Raw genomic sequence first — 20,496 nt, 5'->3', positions numbered from 1 at the left:
AGTTTATAAAGATGCTTTAAGGATTAATTGGCTCGAAATATGGACTTGAAGTGATCTCGCTTTGTTTAGATTCTAAAGAGTGTACATATTTGAAGGTATCGGGAAGATATTACGTGGGAATTGAAAAAGAAATTAAGTACATCATCGATTCAATATTTACATAGGTTTGTACGGATGTTTGTAACTCGTTCTAACACGTTGAAGTGGTTAAAAAAAAAATGCATATATATGCTTCAAGACAAAGTTTGCCCATAAGGCATAATATGCCCCCATCGGCGTAAGTTTGGTAATTCCTAAACAAGTTTATGCCGATGGGGGCATACTTTTAATGGACAAACTTTTATGCGGATCCGCATAAACTTGTGAAGGAATTATCAAAGTTATCGAACCTAAGATACTTATGCTAAGTCCGCCCATAAGGCATAAGTATCGGTCCGCATAACTTTGCTAATTCCTTCACAAGTGTATGCCGATGGGGGCATAGCGAAATTTAAACTCTGCCTTGCGAATTTTTTTTAAAATTTTGACTGTGTGGGGGTTCGAACCTGAAACTCATGGGATTTAGCGAAGGGTAAAATTTAAAGATTTCAAATATGAGGGGCAAAATTTAAAGACCACCCCAAAAGAAGGGCAATTCTGCGAATTGCCCGAAAAAAATTATATTCATGTAGTAAATCTTCAAAAAAAAAATGAAAAAAATCTTCGGTTAAATCAAAATACTGAAGAACCGTTGATCCGGAACCAGACACCGAACCGAAACACCGAATTTGTTATTAAAAATCGAAACCAAACTGAAACACCGAAAAAATTGAAACTGAATTAATTCGATACGATCTGATTTTTTGATTTTCAGTGTTTATCTACCATCTCTGACTGCATATGCATTTAAGCCTAAATAGAAAGATATGAGATTCTTTTTGCAACAGACAAAAAAAGAATTGCCGCATAAATTAGGACCGAGACATTACCCTGTATGCATCGCTTTCTATATGGAGTAGCAAACAAATGATCAAGAAGCATACCGTACAAAGGGAAAATAGATAACTTGTACGCACCGCCTGATATATTAAATTATAGGCTGGCCAATTTATGACACACGTATCAAATTATAGATCGACCAAACGTTTTAATGCTTGTTTGGTCAAAGTTTTTTTTTTCAATTTTTTTTAATAAGCACTTATTTTTAAAAACGCGAGGTATTTGGTTACGGGAGAAAATAACTTGATTTTTTTTAATAAGTGCTTACTTTAAAAAAGTGAGGTATTTAATTATATTTTTAGGAGAAAATAAGTGTTTTTAAGGAGTAACAGAAATATTTTTTGTAAACTAAAAAATATATTTTTTTAAAAAACACTTTTGAAAAAAAATAAAATTAGAAGTATCTTTTAAAGTTTGACCAAACACTAATTACTACTTAAAATTATTTTTTTATTAATTGATCAAGCACAATATGCTTTTTACCAAAAATATTTTAAAAAAAATATTTTTTAAAATAACTAATTTTAAAAACTTGACCAGTCACGCTATAAATAACATATTACTTTCAATCAACGATCCACAAAAGAAACCAAAAGAAAAAAAGAAAAAAAAAGGCATAAAAGACGAGCCTGTTTCACAGCAATCGGAGCTATGGATTTCCAAATTCCACCATGGTTGAATCAATACAGAGCTTCAGCAAATTCCTATTTATTACAATTCGACCCATTAACTCTACTTATTGCTCCTTTCATCTCTCTACTATTGGCTCGAATTCTTCAATCCATCTTCCTTGTTATTCACGAAAAAGGACTCAAAGCTACCATTATTAGCTTCGTTATGAGCTCCGTCAAGTAATTTTTCATCAATTTCTGTTTAATTTTTCTTTCTCAGTAAATTTTAAAAATAAGAAAAGAGTATATTATACACGTTTGGACCACAGGAAATATTGTCTTTTGAGGCATTTTTTGGGGGGAAATTAGGCTTTATGTCTGCTGGGAGAAAATATTTACGCCACGTAGCCCATATTTTGAGTAGGCCTTTGGTCATAGAAACCAAATATTTATCACTTCATTTGGAATTTTTGAAGTTGGAGTTGAAGATGGAGTCGTGTTTGGTTATAGTTATTGTAAAGAATATTTGGATGTTTTAATATACTGAAAGTGAAAATAGGGTTTTAGGTGTTTTTTAAATACAAACTTCAAATTGTATTTGGAATTTTCATGGTCCAACCCGGATTTTCAAATAAAGTAAAAAAAAAAAAAAAGTTTCTGGAAAAAAGTGACCAATTCTCATGGCCAAACGGGTCCTGAGTTTGTTACATGATTTAGCTCATATTTGATACATTATTTATAACGCTTTCTTCCCAGGTATAATGTGGTATAATTTTGTATATTGGGCTACGTGGCGTAATATTTATGTTGGGGTGTGTACTTATAGCTTCTGATTGAGTTTTGAATCATTATTTGACACTTATTGTGATTGCCTGAAGCTATAAGTTTTATATGGATTTTAATTTTTGATTCCTTAAATATAGGTTGGTGCCTGGTGTTAAAAAGTACATTGACGCTGAGAAGCAGAAGGTGAGTTAATTTTGAGGTCCTATTTTGTCGACTAAGGGTGTGTTTGGTATGACTGAAAATTATTTTCTCCGAAAATAAGTGATTTTCCTACTTTCACTTCCTAATCATTTTCATGTGTTTGGTATGCAAGTCGGAAATGTCATTTTAAAAGCATTTGCACATATTCAAAGCAAAACACTATGAGATTTTTGAATTTAGACTGCAACTTTGGTGGTGATGGGGGGATTTGGGGGGTTGGGGTTAATGGGGTTGTTGTGGGGTGGGGTTGGATGGGTAGGAAAGGTACGGGGTGGGTGGATAGTGCGTGGGTAGGTTGGGGTTGCGTTGGTGTGTCTATATTGATCCTGAAAATATTTTCCCCTAATTTTTTAAGGAAACATTTTCTCCTACTTTGAGGATAACATTTTCCAAGATATTTAGTGCAATCAAACAAGGGAAAATAGGAAAACATTTTCCTTCATACCAAACACACCCCAAGTATTTAATACTCTGCTCTGCTTCATTGAATGCAGTTTTGCATTTTTGTTTCTTTCGGTGATTATCACACACAGTTGGGTGAATTGCTGTTTGATTGTGAAAAGCTAAATGAAATTAACTGGAACTATTTCGCTCTAAGTTGCTAGCATTTGGTCATTCCATTCCAGCTTATACGACACATTTTCCACCTTGAAATGTTCCAAAATGTTGGACGCTATTCCATTAATAATAATATTGTTTCTTTTAAACAATTTTCACTACTTTCAAGAATTTAAATTATGTTTTACAATACAAACTATAAACTTTGATTTGATGGTTCCTCAGCGCTTTAACTTTTCATCTGTTACTTTCTTATTTTCTTCCTCTACTGCTAATATAATGCACAATTCAAATTAAACACCTTGAACTCCGATATAAGTCAAACACAGTGTATAACATAGAACAGGAATACCAGTATCAAATCATTCAATCCATATATATCACGCTATTGTATTTTGGTTTTCTTCACCTGGGTATTTTTTTAATTCTGAACCTAGGCTAAATAATCTGTTGCATACATTTTGGATTCGATTTGTTCAGCTTAAGAAAATAGGCAGCCCGATGCACGAAGCATCCTGCGTTCACGCTGGGTCTGGGGAAGTGTCGCATCCCAAGGGATATGATGTAGATTTGTTCAGCCTATTTTAGGAGAATAATTCTAGCAAAGAAAGAACCTGGTTAAGATTCTATTCTCACTTGTGCATCTATTCGGAAGCAATAAGAGGTTTCAATTATTAATCTCTTTATTTCTGATTATAACTCTGACATTCTACGGCTTCAAAATTTGTGATGAAACTGGGCAGATAGTGGATCAGTTGCAAGGTTCTAGTAATAGAGATGGATGGAGAACTGAGTTGCCGAGGTCAGGCTTAGGAGATAAAGTACTAGTGCAAATGAAACATGAGAAACAAAAAGATGTGACATGGCAGGGAAAATGTTCGGGTACCGTGTACGTCTACATAATTATTGCACTATATTATGCGTTTTTAGCTGGTAGTTTGGAATTATATATGTTTCTTTTTTCAAATAAACCATTTCTTTTGCTCTTTAACCTGCGTAGAAAGACTAAAGGGTTTCCTATTTTCTGGGCAGCTATATTGGCGGAAATGAGAATGAGGGGCATTTTTCATTGATAAACGAGGCATGTTCCATGTAAGACTGTTCATCCGTTGTGTATTTATGTATATTTAGTTGCTTTCGTTGCGTTAACTGATCAAGGGAAGGGTAGTTTCTTTTAATGTACCTTCTCGTGTGAAACCTTCTGCCATAAAGAATCTAGTCCAATTATTGAGTGTAGGATTAAACAGAAGAGGGAGAAGATTCAGTGTACTACCTATACAGAGATCAGGGGTTACAATGAAGAGACACAACCAACATGTAGACTATGCTTGATTGGTTAAGACCTGCAAAATGTAATTAATGAGTTAACAATGCTTCAGGGGGTACAGAAAATGTCATACTTCACATGTTGACCATGCTGGATGGAAGATGGATTTGAAACTATGAAATGCTTAGTAACTGTTAAGTGGGGGTTATGCTGATCTCATAGCTCTACACCCCCTTTTCCCCCTTGTAAAGTGGACTGGTAACTTTTCGATGTTATAACCCTTGGTTTCTTTGAATCAAATAACCTTTTCTCAACATTCCATGTGCATTTCTCATACTTGGTGTATTAAAGTATGTCATCTGGCAGAAATTGTTTTTGTTTTTTTGTTGAACATCTTGGATTAAAATACTAGATCCCAATTCTGTTGAGTTGTTTTTGCCCAAGTTCATCTTTGACTAAACTTGAACGAACAAAGCACAATACTCTGCTCAAGCTGGTGTATCTGAGTCATGTAATCTATCTTTTTTTTTGGATGAAGTAAGTGATATTAATCAAGGCATCAAGAAGATGCAATAATTACAAGATATAGCATTTGAGCTTACAAAAAGAAGACTGGCTGGCTGTACAACAAATATCTAAGCCAGAACTAATGATCTAGTAAAATCCAAAAGTTGATCTGCATTACCTACAGGGACCAATTTGGTCCAACTAAACAAATTGGCAATACACCTTGCTTTCAAAAGACCTAAAGGTGTTGACACCCCCTGAAAACATCTCCTATTCCTTTCTAACCAGATACACCAAAATATACAAGCTGGTACCATGTTCCAGATTTTCTTGATGGTTTTGTGAACTTTCCATAGATTCCAGCTCTCATAAGCTTCCTTTATTGAGAGAGGAATGGTCCAATTAAGACCAAAGAGGCAAAAAAATAGATTCCAGATTTCTGAGGCCACTTCACAGTGGAGGAAAAGATGCCTGGTAGTGTCAACCTCCTTTCTGCACATATGGCATCTGCTTGGAAGCTGAGTGTTCCTTTTCATCAGGTTGTCTTGAGTAAGACAAGCCTCATATAGAGCTATCCAAGTGAAACATATGACTTTAAGAGGTAGTTTTGTTTTCCAAATGAGTTTCCAGGGCCAATTGTCTATGAATGGATTTCTAGAGCACATTTGATGGTATCCTTCCTTGACTGTGTAGATTCCCCCACTCTGTTGTCCCCATTTGAGTTTGTCAGCTGCCTGGGGATTGATGAAACATTGTTGAAGTCTCGAAAGAAGATCTAGCAACTCATTCACTTCCCAATCATACATGTTTCTTCTGAAAGACAGGTCCCAAGTGTTCCCTTCTCTGTTAGCAGCAATTACAGAGTTGGGGTCTTGAGCTATTCTGAACAAATTTGGAAAGTCATCCTGAAGGATGGTACTTCCAACCCATTTGTCCTTCCAGAATCTTAAGATTGAGCCATTGCCCACTTCAAAATGAGTCTGTTGAACAAAGGTGTCCCACAATCTTCTAATACCCTTCCAGAGACCCACTCCATAAGGAAGAGTAGAGGCCTTTGTGCACCAGTGATCCAATAATCCATGTTTAGCTATCACAACATCTTTCCATAACCCTGCATCCTCCAGATTGAATCTCCAAAGCCACTTCATCATCATGCTTTTGTTATGAGCTGCAATGTCCTTGATACCAAGACCTCCTTGAAATTTTGGTTGAGTCACCTTCTCCCACTTGACGAGATGGTATTTGTGTTCCTCACTGTTGCCTTCCCAGAGAAAATCTCTCCTTAACTTGTCAATTTGCTCCAGAACATCAGTTGGGATTTGAAACAATGCCATATAGTAAGTAGGTAAGCTGTCGAGAACACTGTTGATTAGGGTCAGCCTGCCACCAAATGAAAGATATTGCATTTGCCATGTTGCCAATTTCTTTTCGAACTTTTCAATGATTCCTGTCCAGATTTCAGTAGATTTGTATTTAGCACCCAAAGGAAGACCCAAGTAAGTGCAAGGAAATGATCCAATCTTGCAACCCATGATATCTGCTAGCTCTTCCATATTTGGTACCTCATTGACAGGATAAATAGTGCTCTTAAGCATGTTCATATGCAGACCTGAAATAGCTTCAAAAATAAATAAGGTTCGGTTAAGCTTTGTCACTTGTGATCTCTCAGCACCACAAAAGATCAAAGTATCATCTGCATATAACAGGTGAGAGACATCAGTTTGAGGTCCTGGGTTCCTTCCTATCTTAAATGGCACAATCCATTGCAAATGGCTAGCTGTTTGCAACATTTTGCTAAATCCTTCCATTGCCAAAATGAACAAAAAGGGTGAGATCGGATCACCTTGCCTGATGCCTCTCTGAGGGGAAAAGAACCCCACAGGTCCCCTGTTAACCAAAATGGAATATTTGACAGTAGAGATGCTATACTTTATCCACCTGTTTCCAAAGCCCATATGGCTCAAAATGTTAAGCACATATGACCAGCTCACTTTGTTGAAAGCCTTCTCTATGTCTAGCTTGAATAGCAGCCCTGGTTCTCCACTCTTTAATCTCCAATCTAGAGCCTCATTGGCAATGAGTGATGCATCTGTGATTTGCCTTCCCCTAACAAAAGCATTCTGACTCCCCGACACCAATTTCCCGATCACTGTTTTGAGTCTTTCTGCAAGTAACTTTGAAGCAATTTTGTAGACATTACTAATTAGACTGATTGGTCTGTAATCCTTGAGTTCGATTGCCCCGTTCTTCTTAGGAATCAAGGAAATGAAGGAAGCATTGATGCATTTGACCATGTGACAGTGGTGATGGAAGTGCTTCAAGGCATTGATAATCTCATTTTTGATGACCTCCCAAGCATGTTGAAAAAAGGCCATAGTAAAGCCATCCGGCCCTGGTGCCTTATCTGGAGCACATTTTTTAATGACTGAATGAACTCATCTTCTTCAAACTCCCTTTCCAGCCAGATCTTTTCTTCTTGGGAGATTCTAGCTAGATTATCAAATCTAACCGATGGTCTCCAAGGTTCATTCTCTGTATACAACTGTTGATAGAAGCTCAAAATCTCCTCTTTGATTTCTTCTTTGTCTTCAGTAGTGGACCCCCTTACTTGTAGCTTATCAATGCAGTTATACCTTCTATGTGCATTAGCCATGTTTTGGAAAAACTTTGTGTTTCTATCCCCATCCCTGAGCCATAGACATCTTGACTTTTGTCTCCAAGATATCTCTTCAATCCTTGCTACTTCTTCTATCTGAGCCTGCAAATTAAGCAATTGAATTTTTTCATCTTCCGTAAGGATTCTGCCTTCAGTGGATTGCTCCAGTCTTGAAAGTTCATTTAGAGCCTTGCTTCTTTGGTCTTCCAACTTCCCAAATACCTCTCTGTTCCAATTGGAGATATCCTTTTTCAAAAGTTTAAGTTTCTGTGTTAGAATGAAATCAGGACTACCCACAACCTCATAACTATTCCACCAAGCTTTTACACAATCAAGAAACCCCTCTGTCTGCAGCCACATATTTTCAAACTTGAAGTAAGATGTGCTAGAGTCCCAGTCCCCACACTCCAACATCAAAGGCTTATGATCAGATTCCACTCTAGGGAGAGCTATCTGTTTTATAGCCTTAAAACAGTCATTCCAGTCAGAGAAATCAAGAATCTGTCTAATCGAGATGCCTGCAATTGTTCAGTTCCTCTAGACCAAGTGTATTGAGCTCCCAGAAGAGGCAAATCCATGAGACCCAAATCTAGTATAGTAACTGAGAAAGTTTTCATGGCACTTGTCCTTCTGTGACAATTAAATTTCTCATAATCAAATCTACACACATTAAAGTCTCCACCCAACACCCAATAACCATCCCAGGTGCCCCTTATAGAAGCTAGTTCATACCAAAGATCCTCCCTTTCATTGTTGCTATGTGGACCATACACCCCAGTGAAACACCACCTGAATTGCTCTTGCAGACTCTCCAGAATTACGAAAACTGAATATGTTCCAGGCTCAATGATGATGCTTTTCCACAGCCTTTTGTCCCATATTATTATAATTCCCCCCCTCGTTCCACTAGCTTGTAAAATTGCCCAGCTAGCCCATCTATTACCCCAAAGAGATCCTACAAGTTGATGTGACCAGTCCTCAATTTTAGTCTCTTGCAAACAAACTATATCAGCCTTCCAGTTCATCAATAGAGACTTAATGGTACTCCTTTTCTGACTTTCGTTCAAACCCCTGACGTTCCAGCTTAAGATTTTTAATTTCATCTTGACTGAGCTTTGTGAGACCTACCCCTCAACCTTGATGGCTCGGCATCCTGAATTAAACTTGACGATAATCTTTTTAACTCAGTTGCCCCTTTTTTTTAGGCTTTGATCCGCTCTCTGAAGATACCATCTGTTGCTGCTGCTGCCTCCTTTGTTCCATCCTTATGATCATGTCAAACAGTTCATGTTCGAATCCGGCGACATTAACCCCAAAAGCTTTGCAAGCCTTGACCATGATCAATTTAGTTCAATTAGAAGTAGAAATAACTGATGGGGTTTGGACCACCTGATGGTTATGTACATTGTCTTCATACCAAGGAAGCGATGGGAACCCGTTACATGCAATAGAAGACTGATCAGAATCAGAAGCAATTGCAGGATTCATCTGCGGAGGAATTCCAAGTGGTTGTTGAAATTCTCCGATTCCAGATGCAGTTGCAGGATTCATCATCTGCGAAGGGTTTCCAAGAGAACCAATTTGTTGAAATTCTCCAATTCCAGGGGGTACCAATTGTTGATACTCTTCTCCATCTTCTCCTTCATCATCAGCTTCACAAATGCTTGGACAAGCATCGTCCTCTTTCTCTGAAACCATGCGTTTAAGTTCAAGAGCCTGAAGTTCAGTAGAAAGAGGATCAAGAAAATCACGAGGGGGCGATATTCGAGTGTTAAAAATACATGGGTCTTGGGCCCTTGGCTTCCAGATACTTCTACCCTTATTTCTCCTCTGATATGGGCCTTTGTAAAGAGAGGCCTTGTTTGCTGATTTTAATTTCGTGGGCCCAACTATAGAGGAAGATCCAACCTCAAATGTTTTAGCATTAGGTTTAAGTGTTGGGCCCAATCTGATATTACGTGGCAAATTTGAATTAAAGTCAAAGACCACGTGCTGAACCAGTGGTCTGCCTGCAGTTCTGTCCTTTTCTTTTCTTGAAATCTCTGCATCATCTTCTCCTACCAATTTTTTTCCTTTGCCACCATGCTCATCTCCGGCGACCCAAATTTTTGTGTGAGCATCTGGAATCACCCAAATTTCGTAACTCAAATCAGCCACTTTGAGTTCCAATTTGCAGGGGAGATCTCTAGAGGTCTCCTTGATGCATATTCTTGCCCATTGCAGATTAGATCTTTTCTTTGTGTCCTCGTCGATGTCCACAAAGCCTCCACATAAATCTCCGATACTTTGGAATGAGTTGTTAGACCAGGCATGAAGTGGAATACCAAAAGCTTTGATCCAAAGCTCAGCAGTCGAACTCAGATCAGAGACCGGCGACCACCATTCCAGAGTAAGTCTCCCACCATTCCAGAGTAAGTCTCCGGCCATTCCAGAACCAGTCACCGGCCTTAACTCTGGCTGCTTCTTGTCGAGAAGGCATTTCGAAGAGAAAAAGATTGTGCGAAATTGGAGAAACCTTCAACCCTGCTGTCATCTTCCACCTATTATAGAACCACTTTTGAATCGTATCATGATCTGGGGAGGTGTTGAAGGTATCGTTGAATCTTCCGACAAGGCATTTGGCAAGGTGGCTGGAACTGTTAGGGGATGCTACTGGTATGGACTGATTAGCATTGTTTGACTCTAGAGATGGCCAATTCTCTATCTTGGAAACATCACAGTAAGACCTTGCTTGGGAATGGGGGCTCCATCTCTCCGACTGAATAGGGGGTTTCCACAGAAATCTCAAAATTTTGTTGGCGATTTCTTCCCATCCACCATTATTGATAATCTCTGGGATGATAACTGAGGACTTCCTATTTCCCAACCAAGCTTCTATGCGAACAAATCTACCATAACTATTAAAATTCTGATGAACCTGTAAGTATATGCTTCGATCTTTCTTCCCCACCTCCGGCAAAGCTTACCTTGGCCCTTTGAAGCCTCTTTCATAGCACCACAAGCCCATCTTAAGTTGTTCTCATCAATCCGAATCTTCCCTATGAACCTCCTGCTGCGTTCGTAGAGCATGAACCATCTGATCCGATCTTCGCTAATGTCTAACAGTTCGAAATACTTTTCCCCAGCAACAAAAAAGGTTCTCCCCTCCATCGAAGAAGGGAGAAAGGAGAAAGGAGAAAGAGAAGAGGGAGAAAAGCTTTGGGGGCAGAAGGAAAAGTGAGAGAGAAGAAATTTTCTGGAAGAGAGAGAGAGAGAGAGAGAAGAGAGGAAGAAGAGAAAAGATGAGTATATTTCCGGCGATCAGAAGGATCACCGGAGTTGAAAGAGTTGACCAGAAACCCTTTAGGTCATATTCTCGATAATAGTGCCTGGGAGCATTTTTTTGTCATGTAATCTATCTTATTATCACAATGTGATTAGGTTGGATAACATCATTGTTATCCAATTAGTTTTTTTTTTAAATTGTACTTATCTTCATATTCTTATTTGTTGTTGTCATGGGAGGGAGTGCACTTGTTGAGTTTTCTTTTACAAGCAATACACCTTCCATCTTAGCTTTCTTATCATCAGAATTTTCCGTCTTTGCTTTCAGTATGAATAGATATTTCTTATTTCAGGTTTGCACATACAAATCCACTACATCTGAGTGTGTTCCCAAGTGTTGTTAGATTTGAAGCAGAAGTGGTTGCCATGACAGCTGCAATTCTTGGTAGTAAGGAAAAGGCTTCTGGGGGACAAATTTGTGGAAATATGACATCAGGGGGAACTGAAAGTATACTATTAGCAGTTAAATCATCACGCGACTATATGCAAGCCAAGAAAGGAATCACTAAACCAGAAATGTATTTGCTCTTTCTCTCTTTGTTTTCTTTAACATCCAGCCATGAAATATCAGTCTCTAAAATTATTGTCATACATGACTGTAGGATAATACCAGTTTCCGCACACTCAGCATATGACAAGGCTGCACAATATTTCAAGATCAAGTTGTGGCGTGTTCCTGTTGATAAAGAATTTCGAGCAGATGTTAAAGCTATTAAGCGACATATTAACAAAAACACTATTATGGTAAAGTTTAGAATTTGGGCAGTTCTAGAATCATATTCCCTGGTTTTAGTCATTCTTTTTATCTGTTCTCCTTCATTTTGTAATTCTGAATCTCCATTGAAATGAACTCAGAGTTAGCTGAATTACATCATAGTTTGTTTACTTAGCTTCCGACTTTGTGGTAAGTGTTTGCTCTGCTTGCTAAAACATATGAATATACAGATTGTTGGATCGGCACCTGGTTTCCCCCATGGCATAATTGATCCAATTGAGGCAAGTGCCCGAACCTTTTCCCAGTTTTAAAATCTTTAACAAATGCTGCTAAATGGATTTTGGATCCTTTACTCGCTAAAATTTGTTAGTTAATTTCTCTTGCAGGAGCTTGGTGATTTGGCTTCTAGCTACGGAATTTGTTTCCATGTTGACCTTTGTCTTGGGGGCTTTGTCTTACCTTTCGCTCGTAAACTGGGGTATGTTTGATGTATCTTTGTTTTCTAGGTTATGGTTCTGTAAAGTAGAGTGCGCCAATCTGCACTAGCTATTTGTCTAATTTTGTACTTCTATTGATTTATAGTTGTAAAAAGTTTCTTTGTCCTTGCCCTCCCCTTATACAAGCTCTTATGTAAAACGCTCAAATCGTCTACATATCTGTCTTATAGATACCACACTTCGTCCATATGATTTTTGTCCAGATACCCTGTACCTCCATTTGATTTCACTGTTCAAGGAGTAACCTCAATCTCAGTGGATGTACACAAGTATGGGCTGGCCCCAAAAGGAACCAGTGTAGTTCTGTACAGAAATCGTGAAATACGGAAGGTAACTGCTACTTTCTGCCCCTTCACTGTAAATGTTGTTTAGCATTCAATTGAAGCATATCTAAGCAGAACCTATGAAATTTGTTTGATCATCCAGTTTGTGAGAGTTCATGGGAGATAGACTAGTTCCTTTGGACATATTCTTCTTTATGAGGAAATTATGTTTTCTTTGATCATGAAATTTGTTCATGCATTCTTAATATTGTATGATGTATCCTTTTATGTGACTAGAAATATTGTCTTGAATTTTTAATTGCTTTCTTTCTGGGATCCCCTCTTTACCTTTCCTGTATTAATGTTGAAGTTGTAGAGAGCAGTATAATATACCTTTGGAACTGTGGCTCTACTTCATGTGCAAGGAAGCAATACATTATGCTACAAGTTCATTTTATATGTTTTTTTTTAAAGTAATCTGAGATCTTATACATTTTCCTACTCCTGAAACATGTGCGGGGACTGGACTAATTTGCTGCTGGTTTTTACACGTTAACAGCATCAATTTGTTGCTGGTAAGTTACTCATGTCAAAAAGTTATTCATCATTAGAAGCTTTGCTACTGACTCGAGGAAAGAAATCTCTATGAACTTGTTGGTGAGGTAATTGATGTGATAATAAAAACTAGATATGTGCTGCAAATTGCAATCAATTCAGGGAAAGGAGTTTCCAGATGCTCTGAACCTTAAATTCATAATCATGAAATTTGTCTTTTTGAGAAAAACACAAAGGTCCTGTGAAACCAATTTAGTCAGAAACAACAAACACGTACCCTTGCAATAAAGTAAGTGGCCATGGTCTGAGATAATTTGCTAGTATTTCCTTTTGCTCTTCCACTTATAGAAGAAGAAAGAAATAACTTTCTAGTTCTTATTGTATGGAGGTAAGCATATTCTATGTGCCCAGCAAAGAGAAAGGTAATCATTCCTATGTAATTTTGATGACATATATTCCTTGTAATCACATGGTAGTCTCTGAGTGGACTGGTGGGCTTTACGTTTCTCCAACAATTGCTGGAAGCAGGCCTGGAGGTCTGCTAGCGGGGGCTTGGGCAGCAATGATATCTTTAGGCTTCGAAGGTCAGACCTTTCTCATTCTTGTTGGTTATCACTTGGCACTTCCGTTTCTTCTTAACTGAGAGTTCATACGCCTTGCAGGATACTTGGAAAACACCAAGGAGATCATGGAGGCATCAAAAAGAATTCAGAAAGGGTAGATATAGTCTCACTTATAGTTCAATTTCTTGTCCAGTCTAAGGGCCATTTTCTCTCACAAAACACAATGATTCTACTCCTCAGGATACAGGACATTCCAGAACTGTTCGTGATTGGAAGGCCTGATATGAGCATTATTGCTTTTGGATCTGATGTTGTAGACATATTTGAAGTCAATGATGTACTATCATCGAAAGGCTGGCATTTAAATGCATTGCAGAGACCTAATAGGTATTGCCACTGCACATGATGCACACTTAATGTCGGACTCATTCATTCTGTACACTGGAGGAGCTTTTCTCCTTCCAGCTGTATGGTGACTGTTTAAACAATTATCACAAATGAACTTTTCCTTCATAACCCTTTGGACAGTTTGGGCAGGAGATTCCAATCTTGAATTATACTTCTAGAATTCTAAGTACTTCAGTGAGAGTTCTCTTCTAAGTTGTGTATTACATATCCGTTTCAGTGTTCATATATGTGTGACGCTTCAACATGTACCAGTAGTCCAGATTTTTCTGAAGGATCTAATAGATTCCGTGCAGACTGTAAGTGTGCTCTTTCACTTCCATCTTTTTCTCTCCTTTGAATTTCCAATATCATAAATCTTTACGACTAGCATACCGGGATTTCCTGTCAAATTAATGTGGTTATCAGTACCAGGACCAGCTTGTTGAGGGCTTTCCATGTACTGTTTAGCCAACTGTATATCCTATCTGCACTGTGTAATACAATGCTCATAGTTAGGATCTTAAAAGTTGTCACTCTCTTCTTGTCTGCCTGCTTTACGAAAACTGATTGAATCATTTTCCCCTCATAAAGTTTGCTGGTCAAGATCTTCTTTTACGTGTGCCTGCGTTTTTAACAAATCAGATCTAAAATATTAACTCAATGAATATAAGGCTTGGGTATTTTCAACGTATCCGTTACTTTCATAACCACTTAGCTGATTCTAGTTAGATTCTTATCTTGGGCAATATAGTATGTGATTCGCTGTTGAGAGTTCATTAACAGTGTTTTCTCCCATCAGGTGAAACAAAATCCAGGTCCAGTTAACGGAGGGTTTGCTCCAATATACGGTGCTGCAGGGAAGATGCCAGATCGGGGTATGGTTCAAGATCTATTGGTCGAATTTATGGACAGTACATGCTAGTCATTTCTCATCCTTGGTGCATATTCTTTGCATAATATTGGTGAACAGAAAAACTTGCAATTGTTGATTGATATCGAGTTTTCAGCATATGGTGAATAAGAACAAGATTTTAGTAAATCAACATAATTGATCCTTTTGTATTTGCTAAATGCATGTTTCCTTTTTGTTAAAATAAAAGGTGGAATCCCTCCAATTAGTATTACAAAGGTATGGGATTTTTCTGTGTAGCAGTACCCCTTGTTAATGTTGAGATGCTTATTTACCAGTATTCTCGCTGCTGCACGCTCAACTTTGCTTAAGTTACTTGGACGAGTACAAAAAACAGCTAATTCGCAGGCAAGAACAGAAATCTGCCATTTTATTTAACTCGAAATATGCGAGAGAAACCATGTGATTAGAGGGAATTACGTTATATACTGAACTTGTCATTTAATAGAGTTTCACTGACCTGTTTTTTCTCTTTTCTACTTTTTGTTTTCCTATTTTGTATTTCTGCAAGAAAGGAAAAAAGAAGGAACTCAAGGTTTTTCACTTGCATTATGACAAATTATTCTAAATTTGGTTTTTCTTCCGAAGAGTCGGAGAAATTCCAAATCTGGTTTTAAAAAAAGGTATAGTTTTGAAAGATGAATGGTTTTCAAGTGTTCTTTTAACATTTGAAGAAAAATGATGTAAACATGTGACCCACGCTGGAATATGTAACCGCCTTATCAAATCTTACGATTAATGATGAAATAAATCTGAGTCAAATCAGGGGATGTTTTTAAAGTATATTCATCGTAGGAACATTTTGCAATCTTTGTACATTCAATATGTTGTAAGCTGTGAACACATTTTCTGCGGTTGTTAATTAGCTATGATTAAATGATAAAGCTAAAAGAAAATAGAAAGCCTAATTTCATATATTGATTGTTCCTGTAAATATGCATATAGCTAACAAAGAGAAAATGATCAAAATGGTGGACTATTTTGGTCCTTAATGCATATTACTTAACAAAGATAGTCCTCTTTTTTTTCACCAACAAAAATATTCTTCCATGGAGAGTCAGGATTTGAAGCTTGTGATTTTGAGATTCTAATTCCTTTATGTTATTGGATTCCAAAGTAACAATTTATATATATTCAATGAATTTTTCAAGACAAATACAGGGTTTGAAGTAAAGTTACTGAATTCGGCTAGCTCCACCCATCCCTCTATGTATAAAAGTAGACAATTTTAGTCTTCAGTCCACAACCCTTAAAATCAAAAGGTAAACCTAAAAATCTCAGTTAAATTTAAGGCTTAATGCATATCTGGGCCCCTAAACTTGTCCTTTTTTTTTTTTTTTTTTTTCATTTTGGCACCTCAACTAAGTGTTGTTCCTATTGAACCCCTGAACTCCTCCTCAAGTGTGTCTATCAAACCCTCTAAATCTGATATTTATTAAAAGCAAAAATTAAATTGTGGTAATGAAGGTGAAGTAATATTTTAGACGTGTGGTAAGCTATTCTTTAGGTAAGGGATGTCTTGGTTTCTGCTCTTCCACGACCAGCTTAATTAAGAGCTTATCTTTTTCCCCCTCTCAATTGTTGCTAATCTTAGCTAAAAGATGACATAATTAAATTAGAATATATATTAGCATGCTGCTACATTGAAGATAGAATACTATGTAAGTCAGATTGTGTTTGATAGACATACTTGAAGACGAGTTCAGAAGTTCAATAGGAATAACACTTAGTTAAGGTGCCAAAATGGAAAAAAAAAAAAAAAAGAACAAATTTAGAGTGCTGCATGCATTTAGCCTAAACTTAATCATACTCGTCACATGCAGCTCATGTGAGATGGCCATACACAAAACACAAACACAAACACAAGAAAAACAATACCTTTCCCGCTTATCATCGTTAACATGATAGATGAAAAAGCATGTAATTTTTGAACGTTGCTTTTAGATGTTGTTTACAATCGGGGGCGGCTTAACGGAATGGATGGCCTAAAGTCAAACCTTTACGAGAGGCCTTAAATTTTTCTAATGAAATTTTATACACGTTTATTCAAATTCTTTCTTCATCTTTTTGTATAGATGGCATAGAGACCATCTTGCATGCATCATGATTATTCACTTAATCACATGTTAGTTTCCACCGTTAGAGATATTTAATAACTGTATTCATTAAATTAAGTATTGTATAGAAACATATATTGACGATTAAGAAAGTATTTTTATAATCTAACAACCTTAATTTTATACCACTAAATAGATGTCAAAAATAATTTCATGCATTTAGAATAATTAAAGTCTATCTTGAAGTTAAAAAATGGTTTAATCCCTATTTATAAGAAATAATCAACTCTACAATAGACTTCGTCTTTTTGAAATTATCGAAGTCTTCATCAATTTGTTCATTTTTATATATATTAATTGCATAATGTTTGTTATTCTCTAATTTATGTGAATGTATTTAATCGAGCAATAAGTTTAATTTGGGGGGCCTAAAGCGATTGCTTTAGTGGCTTCCCCTCTAGCCGGCCTTGTCTGCAACCTCATTTGTTTCTTGATAATTTTGAGGTGGTGCGGAGATTGATCGCACCATACAAATTGAAGAAGTGGCACTTGGCTTTGAGTGTGTTACCGAATGAATGTACACAATTTAGGGGTGTAAAAAGAAAAAACCGACAAACCGCACCAAACTAATAATCCGAATTAAATTGAGAAAAAAACTCGATTAGTGGTTTGGTTTGACTTGGTTTGGTATTGGAAAAAAATCCGATTATAATTGGTTTGATTTGGTTTTAACTAAAAAAAGTCAAACCGAACCAAACCAACCCGACGTTACATGTATACAATTTTTAAAAATATGTTATACATAAAAACATTTAGTTGGAGTGAAATTTATAAGTATTCCTTAAATTTATCATAGTTTTTGCCTTTTCACATATTATTTCAAGCTTGAATTTAGAATTTTGAGTGGTTCAATAAGTTTTATAACTCATAGATGTTAGTAACTCAAATAAATCACAAATCAAAACCAAATCAACACTAATGATGACAAAAGAAATCAATTCTACCAAAAAAAAATAAAAAAATAACAATAATGTTGGATATTGCTATTCCTGTTGTTAGAATTGAATTTCTTTTGTTAGCATTAGTTTAGATAGTGAAAATACATAATTTAATTTAGATTTTTTTTTAATTATTTAGTCATGTAATTAATATTTATTACCCATATTTATTTTAGCATGACTTAGTACCTTTAGATTTTGATCATTTTCATTCTAGCTTAGCAATTTCATTATCTTTTTTGTTGAATATTTTAGTATAGTGTCATCACTCATCTCACATTTTGTGTTACTTTCTTAAAAAACACCTTAATTAGATAGTTGTATCTAATTACCAAGGCTAAAGAAATATTTGAAACACAAGTTTTATGTTTTGTATGAAGACTTTACCCCAAAAAATTTGAAAAATCCAAAGTTGAAAAACCCGACTTTTATTGGTTTGATTTGGTATATGAAAAACCCGAGCCAACCCGGTCCATGTACACCCCTAAAAGTCATGTAGGTACCTATAGGTGTAGCGTAATTGACAAATATGTAAAGATACAATAGAATTCTTTTAGCTTTTCCGTGAGACTCTTGTAAATAGATTTATTCAAATGCTGTGAAAAAGTCTTTGTAACCAAAGTTCTAGGTAAGAGTTTTGGTGATCCCTAGAGAAGGTGTTAGGCACCCTAGTATTAAGGATCCGTACTATACGGTTGACCTTCAAATTCCAATGTATGAATTATGCATGAACTGTTTATATTGTGTTTAATTTCCCTCTTTTATAAAAGATTGTTATTTGGCATATCATTTGGGATATCTGAAAAGAAAAGAATACATCCCCTTTATATAAGGGTAATTTAGGTTAGGACTTATAATATCCGGATAAAAGTAATTTCCTTTTATATATAAGGATAGTATATCTTGTTTGGAAAATGCCAAATTATTTGGTTTGCAAATATATATATAAGTATACATATCCCCTTTTATGTTCATGCATAGTCCTTGCATCGCCATTCTCAGTCAAGTCATATACTACTCCAAAACATCATGTTTTAGAACCTCGTATTTTACAAGTGCGGTTTCATTTATTTGAATAAGTTCAGCTTTGTAAAATGATTCGATTTCAATCCTATTCTAATCCGTATATATGTGTAAATAAAAACTAATTTTTGGTTTGAGTTGGGCTTGGGCCTAAAAATCCTGATTCAGTAAAAAATGTATTTTCCCCGATTTAGGCTTGGCTCAAAAATCATTTTGTATTTCTGGTTGGGTCCTGACCCAAAATTCTCATCTATTTCTATTGGGCTTCAACCCAGAAAACTGGTTTGTGGTTCAAAACAATATCCAACACTTCAAAGTTCTAAAATTCACTTGATTTTTTCAGATAAAGGCTTGTATTTGGCAAAGTCATTTTGTTATTCTCGAGTTCCCAAAATCGTTGTACTTAATTCGGGTTTTTGAAAATGTATGGGGACTTAAGGTCTACTAAACGACATAAGCATCGTTGTCCTAAGACGACTAGTTCTAACCATAAGATTCCAATAATAATGTGAGTTTTGACAAATGTATAAATACAATACAACAAAGAATAAAAATTAAATAAATGAAAGAGAAAAGTTAGGCTAGGGGCGTATCAAGCCCTTAGTTAACCATTTTTACCCATCGTTGGGCCTTCAATGCGTGTTCATATATGCCTTCGTGTTGTGCAGCGAGTTCTAGGCGCTGGCCCTTGGGGCCGGCTCCCGGGGCGAGTTGCGCGCACGGGGCTAAGCCAGCGACCCGCCAGGCGCTGTCGGTCCGTCGCGGGCTGTGCCCATGCAGGCAGCTTGTGGGACCTTCTCCGCCTCAATGGGCTCGGACGCCCCCCTCGGGCGGGCGTGGGTTTTTCGTGTCTAGAGGGGCTTGCTTTGGCCTTGCGACGCTGGCATGGGCAGCAGCGCGCGGCATCTGATGTCATGGAAGTCGAAATCCCCTAAGGAGTGTGTAACAACTCACCTGCCGAATCAACTAGCCCCAAAAATGGATGGCGCTTAAGAGCGCGACCTACACCCGGCCGTCGGGGCAAGTGCCAGGCCTCGATGAGTAGGAGGGCGTGGCGGTCGGCTGCAAGAGCGGGCGTAGCGCACAGGCGGAGCGGCCGTCGATGCGGATCTTGGTGGTAGTAACAAATATTCAAATGAGAACTTTGAAGGCCAAAGAGGGGAAAGGTTCCATGTGAACGACACTTACACATGGGTTAGTCCATCCTAAGGGCCGGGGGAACCTCGACAGAAAGCTTGTTTCGTGCGTACTCCGAAAGGAAATCTGGTTAAAATTCCTGAACCGGGACGTGGCTGTTGACGGCAACGTTAGGAAGTCCGGAGACGTCGGCGGGAGACTTGGGAAGAGTTATCTTTTACGATTTAACGACCTGCCCGCCTGAACGTCTCGACGTGGGAGGTAGGGTCCGGCGGCTAGAAGAGCATCGCACGTCGCGTGGTGTCGGTGCGCTCCCGGCGGCTCTTGAAAATCCGGAGGACCGAGTACCTGTTACACCTTGAAAAATTTCCCGTTAGCGTACAGTGAATAGGCTAGAAAGGAACACGAGGCATATGATGATTGATGCGCGGCTGGCAGTTCGAGCTCTCGGATTCGGTAGACGCAGTGGGCATGGGGTCTTCGTTGCCCCCTCTCTGCCCGGA

General features: G+C 37.5%; 1 protein-coding gene across 2 annotated transcripts; it reads left to right on the top strand.

The window, feature by feature from the left end:
* The first annotated feature begins 1,549 nt into the window (after positions 1 to 1,549).
* On the top strand, positions 1,550 to 15,058 carry LOC132067310 (sphingosine-1-phosphate lyase). 2 transcript variants are annotated; one of them, XM_059460505.1, is made up of 15 exons: positions 1,550 to 1,829; positions 2,513 to 2,558; positions 3,878 to 4,023; positions 4,167 to 4,226; positions 11,182 to 11,406; positions 11,491 to 11,632; positions 11,834 to 11,884; positions 11,990 to 12,081; positions 12,304 to 12,430; positions 12,923 to 12,938; positions 13,395 to 13,502; positions 13,581 to 13,635; positions 13,722 to 13,868; positions 14,107 to 14,185; positions 14,668 to 15,058. In XM_059460505.1, exons 1-15 carry the CDS (start codon positions 1,630 to 1,632, stop codon positions 14,788 to 14,790), a joined length of 1,617 nt encoding a protein of 538 aa, XP_059316488.1. In that variant the 5' UTR covers positions 1,550 to 1,629; the 3' UTR covers positions 14,791 to 15,058. The 2 variants fall into 2 exon arrangements, with proteins under 2 accessions (XP_059316488.1, XP_059316489.1); XM_059460506.1 differs by lacking the exon at positions 2,513 to 2,558 and having other exon boundaries at positions 1,713 to 1,829.
* Positions 15,059 to 20,496: the final 5,438 nt, after the last annotated feature.

This window comes from Lycium ferocissimum, chromosome 8, assembly GCF_029784015.1.
Source record: "Lycium ferocissimum isolate CSIRO_LF1 chromosome 8, AGI_CSIRO_Lferr_CH_V1, whole genome shotgun sequence".
Lineage (NCBI taxonomy): Eukaryota > Viridiplantae > Streptophyta > Magnoliopsida > Solanales > Solanaceae > Lycium > Lycium ferocissimum.
The sequence above is the reverse complement of the archived record's forward strand: the minus strand, read 5'-3'. Positions and strand labels throughout refer to the sequence as shown.